The sequence below is a fragment of the Bemisia tabaci genome, chromosome 3 (assembly GCF_918797505.1).
Source record: "Bemisia tabaci chromosome 3, PGI_BMITA_v3".
Classification (NCBI taxonomy): domain Eukaryota; kingdom Metazoa; phylum Arthropoda; class Insecta; order Hemiptera; family Aleyrodidae; genus Bemisia; species Bemisia tabaci.
Genome location: NC_092795.1, coordinates 62635262 through 62652657, shown reverse-complemented (window position 1 = coordinate 62652657; position 17396 = coordinate 62635262). Strand labels below are relative to the sequence as shown.

At 38.2% G+C, this 17396-nt stretch overlaps 1 protein-coding gene across 1 annotated transcript; it reads left to right on the top strand.

Moving 5' to 3' along the window:
- Positions 1–113: 113 nt before the first annotated feature.
- Positions 114–17034, top strand: btz (CASC3 exon junction complex subunit). The gene is made up of 10 exons (XM_019055062.2): positions 114–350; positions 3091–3522; positions 4149–4261; positions 4761–4988; positions 6531–6925; positions 7364–7487; positions 8242–8525; positions 9927–10115; positions 10680–10918; positions 12349–17034. The coding sequence occupies exons 1-10, from the start codon at positions 243–245 to the stop codon at positions 12574–12576; spliced, it is 2340 nt and encodes a 779-aa protein (XP_018910607.2). The 5' UTR covers positions 114–242; the 3' UTR covers positions 12577–17034.
- Positions 17035–17396: the final 362 nt, after the last annotated feature.

Here is a 17396-nt window from a genome sequence, read left to right as displayed (position 1 = left end):
CTAAACTAAATACATAGCTCTTGTAAGCTTGTATAAGAAGTTCCCGTTCGGCTCGTTCCACATCATGTCCTGTTCCCCTTGACGCGCCAGTTTCACGTCGCATCGAACTTTTATTTATCGTCCTCAACTCGTTGCAAAAGTGGAGAGTGAAGTGCGATGTGCGATGTGCGAAAAATTCTAGGCATGTTCTAAGTTCATCTTGTGTGTTTCTGCCGAATTTTTACTTCTAGATTCTCACTGACATGGCTTCTCAAGGAGATGCCGCAACTGAACCCGAATCTGATCAAATTACCGACTCAGACACCGGGGCTAAGGAGTCCGACTTCAATGATACACTCGATTCTAAATACGTAAGTCGCTTCTGTATGTATCAATTTCTTGAGGTTAAGAAACACACCCTTGATCATTGACCCCTTGCAAAACTTGACTCATTCCTACTCATTACTCTTCGCATTCATGTATCCTGAAATTCTCACCAACAACCTGCAGACCCTTCATTCTCTCTGATGGATCCACAATGGATCCAAGGCTATCCAAGAGGGTTTCCCTTTTAACTGCAGCTGCGTCTGCAATGCTAGCTTAGCATTTGTGCTACGCCACTTTGACGATGTATTATTGTTGGACTATAGTATGCTATGCCTGCAACTATTAATTGTACAACTTTTATCTTGTCTTGTATCAACGCCACTGTTATGAAATTCTTGCTGCAAGCATTAGTACCTATTTCCATTTAACGGAACAGTAATTAAAATATACATGCAATGATGATTCAAACAGATTTTTAGGGCTGTCATCCTCAATTTCCTACTTTCTAATCCTTCCCATCCATGAGCAATCACTTTTTGTTTGATAATCTGAATATAATATCCGATCCACCCCTAAGTGAAAAGCAGCCTGTCCTAGGGCTGAAAGTTCTGGCTGTAAATCAGATGACTTGATCACTGTACCTCTCTTCAAATGCTTACTTTTTGTATGTCAAAATACTGAACCTACAGCTTGATGAAAATTTATTCATATGGTCGGGCAAGTTTCCTAGATATTCATCAGTGGGTGGTAGGTAGAACAAGAAGTGAGGTTAGGCCAGGGTTCAAATCATTGACATATAATACAATCTAGACCGCACACTAGGCTCGACTTTAGGCGGGGAAGGTAAGACAGCTAGGGGGGGTAAAACAGGGTGAAGACGCGCCTTCAGCCTAGTTGATACCGCTGATTATACGAGCTTACTGTACCTGTACTAGGCAACGGCACTGATAAGACTGGCATTTCCATTGTCTCGGTACATATTGCCGGTACACTTACTGGGTGTTGCTGGGTTGCCTATCGTTTCGCCTGAAGGGACTCTAGTCTCGCCGAAGTTTCCTAATGCGCGGTCTAGATTGTATTATACATCAATGGTTCAAATCACCACCTTTTTCTGGTGATTCATTGTCTTGGTCTGACTTCCAAATTTCTTATTTACCCCTCAGAAAATGTCCAAGTTCACGTCCAAGTGTGTGATTGGCCATACTTTCTTGGTGGCAAGCCAATATATCAGGTTGTCACTCACCTAAATCACCTCCTGGGCCAAGATTTGCATCCTCAAGTATGCTAAGACCAAGAATGGAGATGTTGCATGTGTGAGGAATTTGCGATTTATCTGTTGATTCTTACGTGAAAGTGCCACTGGTTTTCTCTGGAAACAATTCCCAAGCTCAAAAGAAGCTCTCAAGTTGAGGCCAAAACGGAAGGGATATCCCACGCTATCCTGAGAGTCCATGTCTACATCAAGACAAACTCTCCATGCAAATATATAGGGAGCAAATACATTGACAGGGCTGCCACTTTATTTGGGGGCTCTAAAACTGAAAACACGGCAACCCTGCTAATGTTTGCTCCTTATTTTCGCATGGAGAGTTTGTCTTGATGTAGACGTGGACTCTCAGGATAGCGAGGGATATTCCCTCCATTTCGGCCTCAACTTGAAAGGTTTTTTTGAGCTTGGGAGTTGCTTTCAGAGAAAACCATTGGCACCATTGTGTTTCTTGCGAACTTTTACATAAGAATCAATAGTCAAATCGAAAAAACCTCACACATGCAACATCTCCATTAGAGCATTTCTTGTACCTCGAAGGTCAGGTTGGTATTACTGAGGGAGATGCCTGATGACTCATGAATTCGTATAAAATCATTTTCAGTTCCTAGGTAACTGAAGTGGGTCTAGCAAAACTATGTTTAATCAAGGAGAAAACCAGTTAATGACACTGACTAAACTGAGATTGCCAAACCAGTTCAGCCTAATAAAACTGTGAGCTTTCCTATCTTGCAAAGCTCCTAATGCATTAACTTAGCAAGTACATCTCATGAAGCGTATTTACTACAATGGACCATCAAATAGCGGATGAAATTATGAATCACTATGATACGATAGCTGGTTGTGCATACTGTTAATTGGGCAGTGATAAGGGATTTTTGCAGGGTTGTAACATTGTTCTTGAGAAAATTTTGTGAAAAATCCACAACGTTCATGAAAAAGTTCAAAAAAGCATTTTTACGGAGAGAAATAGCTATTTCAAAGTCAACAATCGAGTTGACGTTTCAAAACAAAGCCTGAAGCTAAATTCAGTCAATCAGCAAATATCATCTACCCTGCCTGGCTATTCAATCTGAAGTGTCAAAAGCGTCATTTCAAATAGATCCCATTTGTGGCATTTTCAAAATGGGGTTTCTGAGGCTTTAATAGTTTGAAAAAGTCTGCAGAATTCCTGAAAGCTTGGTTCCTCTTGTACTTATAGAAAATAAATGACGAAAGAGGTGCCTCTGACCTATCGAGAAATTAGTTGGTCAAGGAACCGGTGGGCTTGTTAAAAGGGCAAGTCAGGGTGACTGTCTTAACTCTTAAGTACGTAATAACTATTTCCCTGCAATCTCAGACAAAACTTAGCTTTATCCAGAGAGGGGGGGAAAGAGAGAAACTGTCCGGGAAAGAAAAAAATGCTCGGCATAGGGAAGTTGAAAATTTAAGGCCGTACCACTGATTGCGCCCCCCTCTCCCCATGTCACTGACAGGTTTAAGTGTCATCTTTTTAAAATAATTTGCTTATGTTGCAGGATTCAATGGCGTCCGGGAGTGAAAAAGCAGAGAAAAGTTCTGAGGTGGACAACGAATCAGAGTATGAATCAGTGGATGAAGACCTCGTGATTCCCAAAAAAGAGCCAGAAGTGGAGAAACCTAAGGTTGAGGAGAAGAAGATTGAGACAGAAAAGGTTGAGGAGAAGGTTGAAGAGGAGAAAGTAGAAAAAGCAAAGATTGAAAAGGAGGAGACTGAGAGTAAGAAGGTGGATGCTGATACTGCTGGATCTGAGGCTCCTGCATCCGAAGCAAGTCAGCAGCATGAGAGTGAAGACCCATTACAGTCAGTTGACACCAAGAGTGAATCTAGTTTCATCAGTGAAAGGGAAGATGGTGAACTATCCATGTCGGATGATGATTTGAGTGACGTCCACATCGAAGAAGAACGTGAAGAGGGAGATGGTGAAGAAGTAAGTAAATGAATCCATCATTCTTTAAAATACTTGAGTGCCAACATTTGAAAACTTTTAAAAAAATTAAATCCTCCACCCTCCTATTCCAAATCTCCTAGCTCGAAAATATTAAAGCATTTAATCGATCAATCGCATCTCAATCAAAAGATTTCAAACAGTTCAATTAATACAGTTTTTACTGTAGTTTTTCTTGCATTGTATTCCAGCCCTCTAGTCATTTCAAGAATGACGGATTCAATTGTAGCATCATAGGTGCTACCTTTTAAATTTATAGTACTTGATATACTTTCCTGTGATTCCCGAAACATTTTTTTTATTTCTTTGGTCTCATTAGTCTCCTCTCACAGCAGAAGTCTGAACCTCTGTCACCGAAACTGTAGTAAGTTTGAATAATTTTGCTGTGTCGATCAGTTTGAGAAGTACCTACCCATAACCCACTATACTTAGAGAAGCAAGGATGCAAAAAATTCTTGGCCTTCCGTTTTTTAAATTGGGCTTCCTATATTATAAAGACCCCTCCTCCTTGAGTTTTCAAAGTGATGATCTTTTTCGGCTGTTTATGTATAATGTATGTATAAAAAGCTTTTCCTATGATGTAGTTATAATTTGTCTTTTTGTTGCAGGAAAGTTTATCTGGGAAAGATAAAAAGTTAGATGATGATGAAGACCGTAGAAATCCTCAGTATATCCCCAAAAAAGGCACCTTCTATGAACATGATGACCGTATGGAAGATGGGTATGGAACCTCTCACTTATTCTGGTCTCCATTTTTTTAATGCTGATGGAACTATCTCATCAGTTTTTCTCTTGTTATATTAAAGTAATTACTATGAAGAGTCATCTCAGCATTCAGAAATTTAACGGATGTCTTCTTATCTGTGCGAGACTTATTCTTAATTGCATGTTTCTGTGTGATCTATTGCCTTAACGAATCATTTAAACAAACTAATATTTATCAGTCAGCATATTTCTCAGGAACATTTGTCAGTATATTTCTTAAAATCTGCCGCAATAATGGACTTAGCAGCAACCCTCAAGACTTATATCTCCCTCATTTCTCAATGTTTGCTCCATCTTTTTCCTGAAATTTTGAAATGAAGTCCGTCTACATGATCAATTGGGTAGTGATGCTTAATTTTGATATGATTAAATTAACAATGATCAAATCTTTTGACTAAGGTTGCATTTCAACTACACCACCAGCTCTATCATTAATTTGTATATTTTTCTTACAGTCCAGAAGAAACTGTCAATGAAAAAGAGGCAGAGTCTGAGAAAGATGCAAAAGAGGAAGAAAAAATTCGATCGAAAAAAGAAGCTGCGTTGGCTTCCAAGTGGCAGCATGATCTTTACGATGACAAGGAGCAGGCCCCTAAATCAACTCAAGAATTAATTGACACTTATGGTTACGATATTCGAAATGAAGAGGCACCTCCAAAGGCCAGAAGACACCGACGATATGGGTGTGTATTCTCTCTTTGAGCGAACTTCTAAATTAAAAGAAAAAAAAATTGACTATTCCTAGGAAGGAAATACCATCCCAAAGGAATTGACTAAGTACTAGTAGTAAGGGCCGGGCTGACCGGCGAGGCGCCCTCAAGGGGCCAAGGCAACTGGCTACTGCCGTCGTGCACCCCGAAGTTGGACCGTGCTCCCTAACTTCTTACTATATTGACACATTGTGTATCCTCTATATTCCCGCAAGGCTCAGCGGCCGTCTGATATCCAACGGAAGGTCTTATCAAAGACTGTGGCAGAAGCTGCAGAGCATGGACTTTCGGAGCACGGCCATGCCTCCACCGAGTTGGACTGTTTTGTTGCAATCTACACTGATAGGTAGCGCTGGCAGTCGCACGCACTTTGAGTGATTACCGATTTTTCACAACCCAGTCGAACAGTGCAGACGGATTACTTACTGGGTGACCATATCCCTCCCGCACCGTGTTACCTCAAAGGGTCAGGGTATTGGAGTGGCATAGTCATCCACAGTCACGATGACGGATATTTGAGTGTCCTCAAATATCAGGCACCTCCGGGGATTGAACCCAAGACCTCAGTGTTGGCAGCGAACTGCCTTGACCACTACACCACTGAGGCTGACTCAAAGGAATTGACTATTCTGATTAGTAGGAGCCCTCTGTAAAGTGAACCTCTCCAAGTACAGCTTGGGTTTTTACCCAGCCACAGATACATCCTGAAACCTAAAAGATTTTCGCTTTTCAGGCTCAGCGGGCTGATTATTGAAAGTTTAAAGCAACCCGGTAAGACATCGAAATGCAATATATTTCATGGTGAAGATAGGGCTATGTCTCGTCTGGTCAACATATTTTCAATAATTGAGTCGCAGGGCTTAATTGCTTTAACCCTTTTATGAGGTATCTTGTGATTTGGTTTAAGGAATGATATGTGTGCAGAAACTCCTCAACCACATGACTGGCGTGCATTCGGGTGAACATCCCGCATTTTTGGCAAATCTGGGGTGAAATCGCAATTTTTACTCAGGGAGTAAAGTCTTGAAGAGTAAAAATCTTGCTTTAGCCTGGTAGTTTAAGGGTTAAAGATGTTAAGGGGCTGTTAAGTCACATAGAGAGTGCTATCAATTCATGAGGTTATGAACTGCAATTGCTATTTATTTTCTGTGGAGTAGGCTGTAGTTTGTAAAAATGAATCAACATAATCCCTAATTTTTCAATAAATCGCGTATTTTACCTAGTTCAAGCGGAGGAGATAGCAGACTCTTAATTTAGTTCTTGCAGAGTTTTCAAAAATGCAATTTTCGTCGAAGCGGTAGCTTTGTCAGTAATATTGGCAACAAAACCTAGTATTCTAAGTCCAATTACTGCTCTAATACATTCTCAAAAATAGAAAAAGATACCTTTGTTGTGACTATGTCTATTTTGAAAAATTATCTTCCCTCTGCAAAAGTAGAATTCTTTTGGTCATCATTTCTGATCGTCTTAGTGAATAATTTTATGATGTTACTAAGTTTTTGTTTTTGTTTATAGCCGAGGTCCTAATAAGTACACGCGAAACTGGGAAGATGAAAATGCATATGTAAAAGCTGGAGCACCGCGAGGAGGTAGAGTGAACCGAGGAAGAGGTGGCGGTGGAAGAGGTGGTGGAACCTTCTTTGCTGATAATGAAAACTTCAATCTGGAAAAAGAATTCCCCGAGTTAAAGAACAAGCGTAACATTAAATCCTCGTCTGAAACAGGAGATAACAGCCCTCCGAAAGGAGGTTCTGTCATCAAAAATAGCGTCTTTTACAGCCGAGCAACATCACAACAGCAGAGTGCACCACCAAGGGAACAAGATGACTCTTACAGAAAGCAGCAAAATGCTCCTCAGCAGGTGTCAAAGCCACAAGCAGAGATTAAAATCGATCCTGCAGCAATATCTGGTAATGCTCTCATTCTTCTTGCAATCTGAAAATATAGTATAGTACAAATTATGACCTGGAATATCAGTAAGAGCTCAAGTTTGCCTCTTTTCAGCTACCTAGTTGTCAGATTCTTAATCAGTGTCTGATTTTAGAATCCCTCAGGCTCCAGTCATAAAAATTCCATCCAAGTAAAATTGTTCAAATAATCTAAATGGTCAATGTCCAATTTTCGTTGGTCTTATATACTGTATATCTACCTGACTTGGAAAAATTCAATCACCAAAATTCCTCCACAGTCTAAAAAGACTACGGTGAATAACAGAGTTAATTTTGTGTCATGGATGTACGTAGAGCAGAAGCCTTTAACAGAGTAAGTTTTGACCAACCCTTTTTGATTAGATTTACATCATTGTTTTAAGAAGTCCTTCATCAATGAACTTTTAACTTTATTCACAGGAAAGCTTCATACCTCCAGAAATCCACCCCCACCAGCATTTCCACCCCGCAGTAAAACTCAGGCTCCCAAATACTCCTCCACATCTCAACATGAGCCTCAAGTCAATGGAAGCGGGAACAAACAGTAAGTGTGCCTAATAATATTCAAATCATATTCAGTAATCAATGCTGTGTCCAGTTTAGTCTTGGCAGGTTTTCACCTTCGCACAGAAGTATTTGTCTTAAATTGTTTAAAGAGCCAACTTCAATTATTGAGGACCAGGTTGGAAAAAAGGCGCACCTTGAAGTACACCCTTTCATGAAATTTGTTTTTTTTTCAAATGATTGATGGATTTCAAAACTTCAGGATCCAGGACAAAAGAATAGCTTTTGGTTTAACCAGCTGATCCACATAGTTAATTGGGAAACAATTTCAAACGTTCAAATGGGTTTTTTTCGAAACTCTATACTTTTCACCTAAGCCCTTCTTTTGACATCATCCTCAATTTATGCTAGATTTTAACAAGAGCTGTATCATCTTATAGCTGCAGAGGTCCTCGACATTTTAATTTGGCAATGTAAGTAAATAGGTCAAAAATATTAATGCTTTATTGGAGAAAAGGGCTGGGTTAGATGTTCCTTTTATAATTCTGTAATTTGACCCTATTTTTCACCTCTCATCAAACCCTCTACTGAATTCAAATCTCCCAATACTTTCTCTAAATCTTTATTCGGCGAAGCATTAAGTGGGTTGCATTCACCAGAAGATAGATAATGCGATTACAATATTTATAAAACTGTGCAACTTGTGATTATGTTTGTCCCCCTCTGATTAATACGATTCAATTATTCTGCACTAATTACTCCTTCTCTATTGATGATTCAATCCTTCTTTGCAGTTTTGATGAGAAAAACATGGCCAAACCAGCTGTCCGAGGCCCTAGTCAACCATCTGTTCCCATGACTCCCATGGACTTTCCGCGTGGACGAGCTAAAAAAATCGTCACAGAAACCGCCTATGCGTATCAACAACCTGTTGGCATCCAGCATCAAGTCGAGAATCACTCCGAACCGACAGAGGAAGAATTATCAAAGAATTTCACTCATCTTCAAATAGAGCCAGCGCAGCATTTCAATACGTCTGCCGCATCACCCACCACTGTTCCAATGGGTCATGCGATTGGTGAGTTTTCTCTTTCATCTCTATTTACTACCTGTTCTAGAACCCCCCAAAAACGGTGTTTTTAACAATAACTGTCCATAACTATTCATTTCTGACATTAGCAATATCACTCAACATACCTTTGAACATCTGCAGACTCAAAATTTTCAGAATTAAAGTTTCATTTTTATCAACATGCCAAATACAGAGTATGTAGTGATCAAAAAAACAGGGAGAGAAAGCAGGTAATTGGGAGTCATGAACTTCTGTGTAAGATTGTGATTTTTTTGGTGCTTCGATACTGAGCTCTGCAGTGCGCTTTCTGAGTTGGCAGTGAATTTTTCCCTTGAAAATTGGAGCTCCCAACAGTCCATAACGGTCCTTTGAGTCTAGCGACGTTTATTTTTAAATTTTCTTTGATTTGGAAACGAAAGTTCAGGAGAATCAAGGAAAGTTAGGGAAACTGGAAATCCAATGGTCAGAGAGAACTTGAAAAGTCAGGGAAAAAGGAAGAAAAATTTTGCCAGACATCTTGAAATTTTCATTAGAAGGGGTATTGATGAACAATTCTAGGCAAAAAAATTTTTTTTTATTTTTTTTTTATAAAATGTCAATTTAAGGTGATTCGATGGACGCCATATTTTGTGTCAGAACGGCATGCGATAAATCGCATCAATTGGTTCCATTTTTTCAGCTACTCGTCATTTTTCTCCAATTTTGAGATCGCAATTCTGTTGTCAGGAGACTAAAGCACTCACTTACTAATTTTAACAAAGAAATTCAACGTAATAAAGGCGTGGTTTTGTAGAGAGAAAACATCGCATTCGATACTGATATCGAAACTGCACTCGATTGCGATGTTTTCTCTCTGAAAAAACCACGCCTTTATTACGTTGAATTTCTTTGTTAAAATTAGTAAGTGAGTGCTTTAGTCTCCTGACAACAGAATTGCGATCTCAAATTTGGAGAAAAATGACGAGTAGCTGAAAAAATGGAACCAATTGATGCGATATATCGCATGCCGTTCTGACACGAAATATGGTGTCCATCGAATCACCTTAAGGTAATTTTATATTTAAAAAAAGTATGCTCTTGTACAATCTTAGCAAACATGAATGTAATGTAATTAGCATAATGTAATTTTGATCTGCAATACGCCTTAAATAAGAGGTGTTCACTTAATTTAAAAAAATATGATATGTATGATGAAGAAAAAAAATTATATTTATTTTGTACCAGAGAATAAATTGTGCATGAATTTGAAGTGAGTAGACTGAAATGATTAGGCTCCAGTAAGACTTTCTACAGAAGTAAAGGTTTTATTCCGAAAAGCTCCTTATGCAAAGTACCATGAGCCGTCATACTAGTTACTGATTTATATAACAAAACACAATTTCAACTGCTTTCTTTGGATTTATGCAGATAACCATGGTATGCAAGATGTGAATAGTCAAAAATTGCAACAATCGCAAGTGGCGGCTTCAGCTAGTTCTCGCGGAAAACGTTACTCCACTCAGCGACAGCGGTCTTTGCCTGAGTCTGGCATCAGTTTCAGTCCTCCTCCTGCCGCGTTCCAGCAGCCTCCGCAAACTCACTATTATCAACCGCAAAGTAAGTATTTCTTATGGTTTCCTACCGGGTTCCATTCTTCTCTGTTTGAAAAACTTTACCTCATTATTGATAAAATTTTGCCACTAACAACCTCAACATGTAGATCTTTGATTCAGTCTGCACTTCTCATCATCTTAAAATCTCATACACTCCTCAGTCAACGCAAGACCAACTGGAAGCCTGTAGTCTATTCAAAACAAACATATATATAAAAAGCAACTCAAAAATTGAACTGAAATTTGTAATCATTCTCCTTGTTAACTTCATTTTAAATTCTGTTTCGGAGGAGAGCATTTGTCAAACTTTCTTGTATTGCAACTTTGATGAAATCCTAAGTTCTTTGCATGTCATATTCATGACAAATTTTTTCCTTCCTTTTTAGAGTAGATTTGTCGTAGGAAAATTTGCCCATGATTTTCAGTAAACAAGCAGACTACATTGGTTTCATCAATTAGCAGTTCTGCTCAAAAGAACCCCTCAAAGCAATAAAATTTTCCTTTACCAACCTCTATCCCCTTTCTCTATTTTAAACCAGTCACTAATCGGCTTTCCTGTTTTATACAGCGTACGGAACGCAGCCTCACCAAAATGTCTACACACCCAAGACGGCTGCAGCTGCACCTGTGCTAACCCAGCAGCCAGCGGCGCAGTCGCCGCCAATGCAGCTCGTCTACCTGCAACCGCCAACGCAACCTCCCCCTCCAGCTCAATACCAGGCTCCACCTCCGCCTCTCATCAACTATGTCCCGCAGCCATTCACAAACCCTGCTGCAGCCTATCAACAACTCACTCTCCCACCTCCGGTATGACTCATTGCCTTTTTTTGTGTGGATTTTACTTAAGCTCCAACTAATCCAGAACATACTATAAGCCAAGGCAATGCAGATTGCTTATCATATCAAGGCTATGAGGCACACACAGACAGTGTGTTATTTGCTGTAATTCTACAGCTTATTTTGACTTCATATAAGTATGGATCGTCATATTTCAAATTAGATAGACAAAGAATTTGGAATCATGTGAAAATCAAGATAGTGGGTTGTGCAAAAAATTTGACAGACCTCAACACAGGTGCCTACATTCGTTTGCGCAGTTGCTGCTTTGCCACCCTTGGTGTTTTTGACAGATTCTCACCCGTCAATTCAGATTGTGCCAATTACAGCAAATTTTTATGGGCAATGTAGTATTTCTGTCTTAATCTTTAACCTTGACAGTGAATCTAAGTATAATTTGTTAATTTGCCCTTAAAATACAATGGGTCATCTAATCTCAGTAGTTGATTTCCATAGTTTTTGACACATGTAAAATTGCTTGAAAGATCATCGCTGAGAGAAATAATGTTTCCATTTGCGCAGACTTGCAAAATATGTTTGATTTGACATACTTGTTCCCTCCAGCTAAAATTTAGTTGGTGTCCTCAATGAAAAATGGCGAGAGTAAGGCCGATCCTCTGATGAGTAGTTAGCTGCTTGTTAGTTCATGGGATGGACACCCGTTCAAATCCTTCTTTACATCTTGTTTGAAGTTAGGTTCTGTAGTGCTACGGTAACATCACTTTCAATTGCATTGGAAGCATGAATAATGTACTCACTTAAAAAGCATTCTGGAATAAATTGGACTTTGAATTTACATGGCCTAGCCTATAACTTTTGGGCTTGTCAATTTTTTGCACTTGCCAGTGAACTTTTCTACCAATAGCTGTTGTTAACAAAGTGGGCAAAGGAACAGTAAGCGTAGTTCACTTAATGCTTTTGTTTGACACAATAGACGAAAATGATTTAGACGACCGATTATTTAACTTAGACAATTTCATAGTAATAAATTACATGAATCTAGATTCTTTTTACAGCCCCTTTATCTCGAAGAATTTTCTACACCTGAAATTATAGAGTTTTTAACATACTCCATGCCAGATTATTTTTACTTTTTGTGCCAGTTGTGCTGGAGAAACTTTCATAAATAAGGGGAAATTGTATTAAACTTGATACTTATGCTTAATAGCTTATTAGTCAAACAGAACTCAAAAACTAAGGTCAAAAAAATGTTTGCCCAAAATGAGTAGTCTCCATTAGCTTGCCAATATCAGTTCGCTTTCAGCTGATGCTGTTTGGTAGTGACCATTCCATGAACCTACGGTTACTTGCAGCTTGTTAAAAGATGACTTGCTAAAGTACGAGTAATGAAGTCAGGAAGTCTGCATGATTAATTAACTCAATTTTTGCTTTTTCTCCAGCCACCTCAGCCAGAGTTGTACCAACAACCGAGTGGAATCACATACTATAGTGCTCAAACGCAAGCAGTTCTACCACGGCAAACACCTCCTAGGCGGATCAAGGCAGCCATTCCTATAGTTCCTCCCCCAGAAAGCAACAGAGGAAATAGATCGAACTCTCAGATGGATGAAGAGAAAAATGCCAGAGAATATTATAACCAAGAAGCTCTGGAGTCAAGCGCCGGCTAAGTCATCGTTGGGTGTAAAATTTCTCTGTTGATAAACACAGCGAAGGAAAGTTGGGCCAGTTGTCAGGTTATTTTTAAGCTTCCACTGAATCTTGTAGAAAGTGGCTCTATTACTGACCTGGCAGCTGTTCATCAGGCGCTCAGCGCATGCAAGATTGGAGCCTCTTCTAGAAAGAGAGAGCTTGCCTCTTTTAGAAAGAGAGAGCTTGCCTTTTCTGAAAGCTTTAAGCCCTCTTCCAGCCCTTCCTCATGAGTCAAATCCTCTCACAAGTATTCATTTTATTTATGTCTACAGTTTACCAACATTTGTCCTTTACGTCGTTTTTCCTAGAAAGGATTTAACTCATTCGCTCTTACTGTAAGCTTCTGTTCAGTCGCTTTGCATTGTACTCGAAAGCAGCGAGTCGTTAATTTCAAAACAAAGTGTTCATCGCACTTTGCATTCAAAGAAGAACAGTTTTTGTTTCAATTGAGTTATTTTAACTGTCGTAAAATCGTTTTTTATATTTTTATCTTTAATTGTAGGTCGTAGGTATTTTTTATTTCCAATTGTAATACTGTTGAACGAGTTTGACATTTTCAACAATAGATGAAATTAATCCTCGTCATATTTGGTGTAATCAAGTAAAGGATGGACTAATATTTTCAGGCTACCTGTAAATTAATTATTTTGCATTATAATGAAGTACAAAAGTAAAATCACTGGAAAATGAAAAGAATTGCAAGTTTCTTGTACAGAATGACTCCTATGCAGCATGTTCTATCTAAAAGATTAAAAGTTGATGTGATCCGATTACGAATAAGCATGTATTAAAGGTGAACTTACGCCCACTAAATTTTTCCCTATCTTGTTTAGATGTTACATTAACTTATTTCAGAGTGAAACTTGCTTGTTTTGTCAATTTGCAGAAAATCAGAACTCCGATCTATCGTGAGCATAATAAGCTATCCTCAATTTTTTAAAAATATTTTAACTGTGAAAATTTGACAATTCATCAGTGAGCCTGTCATCAAAAGGACCTTTTTGTGCCCTTTTTTGGGAAAATTCAGAGATTTTGCTCTAATGTGCCCTAAACGAATCCAAGCTATGAGACAATTCTTCAATGTAAGTCTTAGCATGAGTTCAGAGCTCGTTTTGGAAATACAGAGTTGCAAAGTTTACATTTTTTATTATTGAATAATGCTGATATTTGAAAGTTTCTTTAAGCGCAGTAACATCCACTGATGATACTGTGATTCTAAAATGAAAAAGGGATCAACAGAAGTTGCTTATTTAACCAAGGAACTTCCGAATATATAACAGCATTTTGCAGTGGTAAAATATGTAAACTTTGCAACGTTATATTGCCAAAACAAGCCTTTAACTCAAGTTAACTTTCACTGGAGAATTGTCTCATCAAAGAATTTTGTTTAGGCCACATTTTAAAAATCCCTGAATACTCCAAAAAAGGACAGTATTTTTGACAGGCTCTTGGCATCAACTGAGCTCTTCATGCAAGCACCAACAAGGTGTGCGACCAAGTTTGTGTCACTGCGGGATTCCACTGAAAGTTATGAGAGGTTTTTTTAGACAGCAGGCTGATTGTTGAAATTGATAGACAAAGCTCAGACAAAGAGGTTATAAAAAGTAAGGAGCCATCCTATCGGTTGAAATGGGTGGTTCTCATAGACTAAGGAGGAAAATGATTGACTAACTATCGGGTCTCTTGTTGGTTGCCGTTATTTAGTCAATTACCTACTTCCTATGTCCATTGCAACTATCTGTTTCCACCAATAGGATCCCTCCCTATAATTTTTGTCTTCTTTGTCTATCGATTTGTCTATCAATTTCAACAATCAGCCCGAAAAATACTTCATGTAAAAGAAGCCTGAGCATGTACTCTTTTATACTCTCATGTTATGAACCTCGTAGTCTACTGTATGCATCCTGAAATAACAAATAATATACAAGTGAAAGTTGCCTTGTCGTAGCATAAAATGTTTGAGAAAAACTGGTAAACTTTGCATTAGAGAACTGAGGTCTTTGCTCAGCTCAACAGTATGATACAAATGTGGTTTGTCTCTGTTGAAAGTGTTTGAGAAGTGTGCATGTCTACATAAAAGTGCCTTAGCAGAAGCAACTACGTCTAAGAAAAATAATTTTTTTTTTACACTCAGTAGAAAATGCTTTTTAATTTCCTCAAAAACAGGTTATTCATGATCCAGTTCAAGTCCGTGTCATAAAACAGAGAGCATGTTTTTGACTGGCTGAAGGACAAACGTTCCTTGCCGCTCAAAAATGGAAATTGAAATGATGATGGCACAATTTACTACTTGAAGGAAATGATTCAGTCAAAGAACTGTCTTGAACTTGTGTTCTACACTATTTCCAGGAGTTGAACAAAAAATCATCTGTGTTTGATCAAATTAACTATTGTCAAAGACTAAAAAGGAAAATCAGCTTTTACCCACAGCTCTTTTGAAGACGTCTTTGAGACATCTCTTACAGGGTTACAAGTCCTGGAAAAGTCAGGAAATTTCAATGTGAAACCTTGTATTCCTTCCACCCAGCCAAAACATTGCACTTTTTCAATTCCGTTAGACTTAGCACGAACAATGTTTAATGAGAAAATTTTTTATAAGAATTAATGCTTTAAAAAGACAGTCAAAAATAAAAATAATACATGTTCCAAAACTCCAAAAAAAACCAGGAATTTTGAAATCAAAGAAAATGATTAATTCTGTTTTTAAAATTCTGCCGAAAGAATCTAAGGACCTTTTTCTTATACATGCCTCTTGGCTGGTCACATTTCATGAATATTCTTTTATTTTATTGAAATATTATACGCAGAAAAGGTACTTTTCCCATTTGTTAAATTCTACAGTGCATTTTTGCCATCTAGTACCTCAACTGCTTATTAATCATGCATTGAAGCGTGCAGCTCTTTTTCCAGTAACTACATTGTCTTAACGCAGAACTTTGGATTATGAGACATTAGGTAATAGTTTTTTTTTTTTGCTCTGTTCAAATGAATACAGTAGTTTTCTTATTTTAATCTTACCAAAAGAAATTATTCTTCGATGCAGTTGCTAACATGCATTTCTCAACTCCTCCACTAGAGACAGATTTCCTCTGTTCTATTTCATCAGCATTTCTTTTTCATACCTATTACCATTGCGATATCATCAGTTGTGTCAGCAATCGTGTATCTTTATTTTAACGAATTGTGGCATTACTGAGAAATGTCACAGCAATGGAAAATACAACATTCTAATTAATTTAAACTCTATTTTAAAAAAAAATCATGCCCCTGACTTGTTTTCTTTGTATTGTGTAGATAGACTTCATAAACTAAAAAAATGACCGATAATTTTTTTGTATTTGATAAAACGTGTATAAATAATTTGTATGATCGAAGAAAAATGCTGTCCATCACAGGTATACAAACTTCATCATGAATTCGTAAATAATAAGTTTTGACCTAGTCAAATTCTGTTTGCCTACTCTGAAGTCAATATCTAATATCTTATTTGAGAGCAAAGGACCCTGCATGGAAAACTAAGGGGTTTCCAGCTGGCTAAATTTTGTTAAGAGTCCACACCAAGTAAGCTCACACACTCATAGACTGCGACAGGAGATCCGCCATCTTGATTCTTCCATTTGCTTTGCATGTAAAAGTGGCAGCAGACAATATTCTGTCACAATCTAAAAGTGCATTAACTTATTTGGTGTGGCCTCTTTTATTTGATATGATGTGCTCTATAAATTCTTAAACATGATAAACCTAAAAAATCGAACGTTCTGTGTGCCAATTTTGAGGAAAGCAAGGTTGCAAAGTGAATTCTTCAGCATTTTCTTGCCGAAACAGGTGAATAAGAAGAGCTTTTTTTTGCTCGCTGGCCAGGAAAATCAGACATAAGAAAAGAATGAAACTCCTCCAAATGAAAATAGTACAAGACACAACGTCCCTGCACACAAGTTATTTTACCTCTTCATAGAAAAGTTGAAAAATTCCTTTGTCAGACTTCCTCTTCTCGGAATCGGTACAAAAAAGAATGATATTTAAAGCAAACCATGCTCAGGAGGTTGTGAAGAACATTTTATTAAATAATAATGAAATCTAGCTAGGGCTAAATTCTCTGGTTTACCATGCTGAGTTCTTTTCATTATTAAAGGCATTTGCAATATATAAACTAGTTGAAAATCTGATTTAGCTCTTAAAAAACTCTGTTCAGATTTAGAATCTTTGCAGGATAACAATCTTTCCTCAAATCTAGGAAGCATTGCAATTTTTTAAAAATGTTTCGGCATTGCCACATCTTTCTGAAAGCAATTAATTTGCATTCGTCTCTATTTAGTAATTCTGCTCGTCTGACTTTCTCTTTTCTACCACGGCCAAAGGTATCGAATTAACCTCTTTTAACCTATGTAAAAAATAATTTTTCTGAACAATACATCTGTTGAAACGGAAACAAACAAGTGTTGAATACCTTATTTCTGAACCCATTCCAGCATGGATGAAACCCACCCATAAACCTACCCCCTACAGAAAGTTATAACTTAAGGAGAAATAATGTGAAATGTCGCTACCATCATGAATCCATACATACATAAGAGTCGCTCTCACAGCGCTCTGCGACGCATATCCGCCACAGAACTCGGTCCTCCCACAGGTCATCAGGGAGTTGGCATTCCCTCATCTCATCCATAACCTCCTGTCGCCAACCTTTCACCAGGTGACCCCGTCGTCTCCTCCCAGGAGGAACCCATTCAAGCATCTTTTTTGGCAGCCACTCTTCCGTCATCCTATTGACATGACCGCACCAGACAAGCTGTTGGTC

What these genes read in the sequence shown, in the direction of transcription:
- btz (XM_019055062.2), top strand. Translation starts at nt 243, where the DNA reads ATGGCTTCTCAAGGAGATGCCGCAACTGAACCCGAATCTGATCAAATT. An exon ending in AGAAGACACCGACGATATGG is followed by an intron (nt 4,989 to 6,530) that starts GTGTGTATTCTC and finishes TTTTGTTTATAG; the next exon opens with CCGAGGTCCTAATAAGTACA. An exon ending in AACTCACTCTCCCACCTCCG is followed by an intron (nt 10,919 to 12,348) that starts GTATGACTCATT and finishes CTTTTTCTCCAG; the next exon opens with CCACCTCAGCCAGAGTTGTA.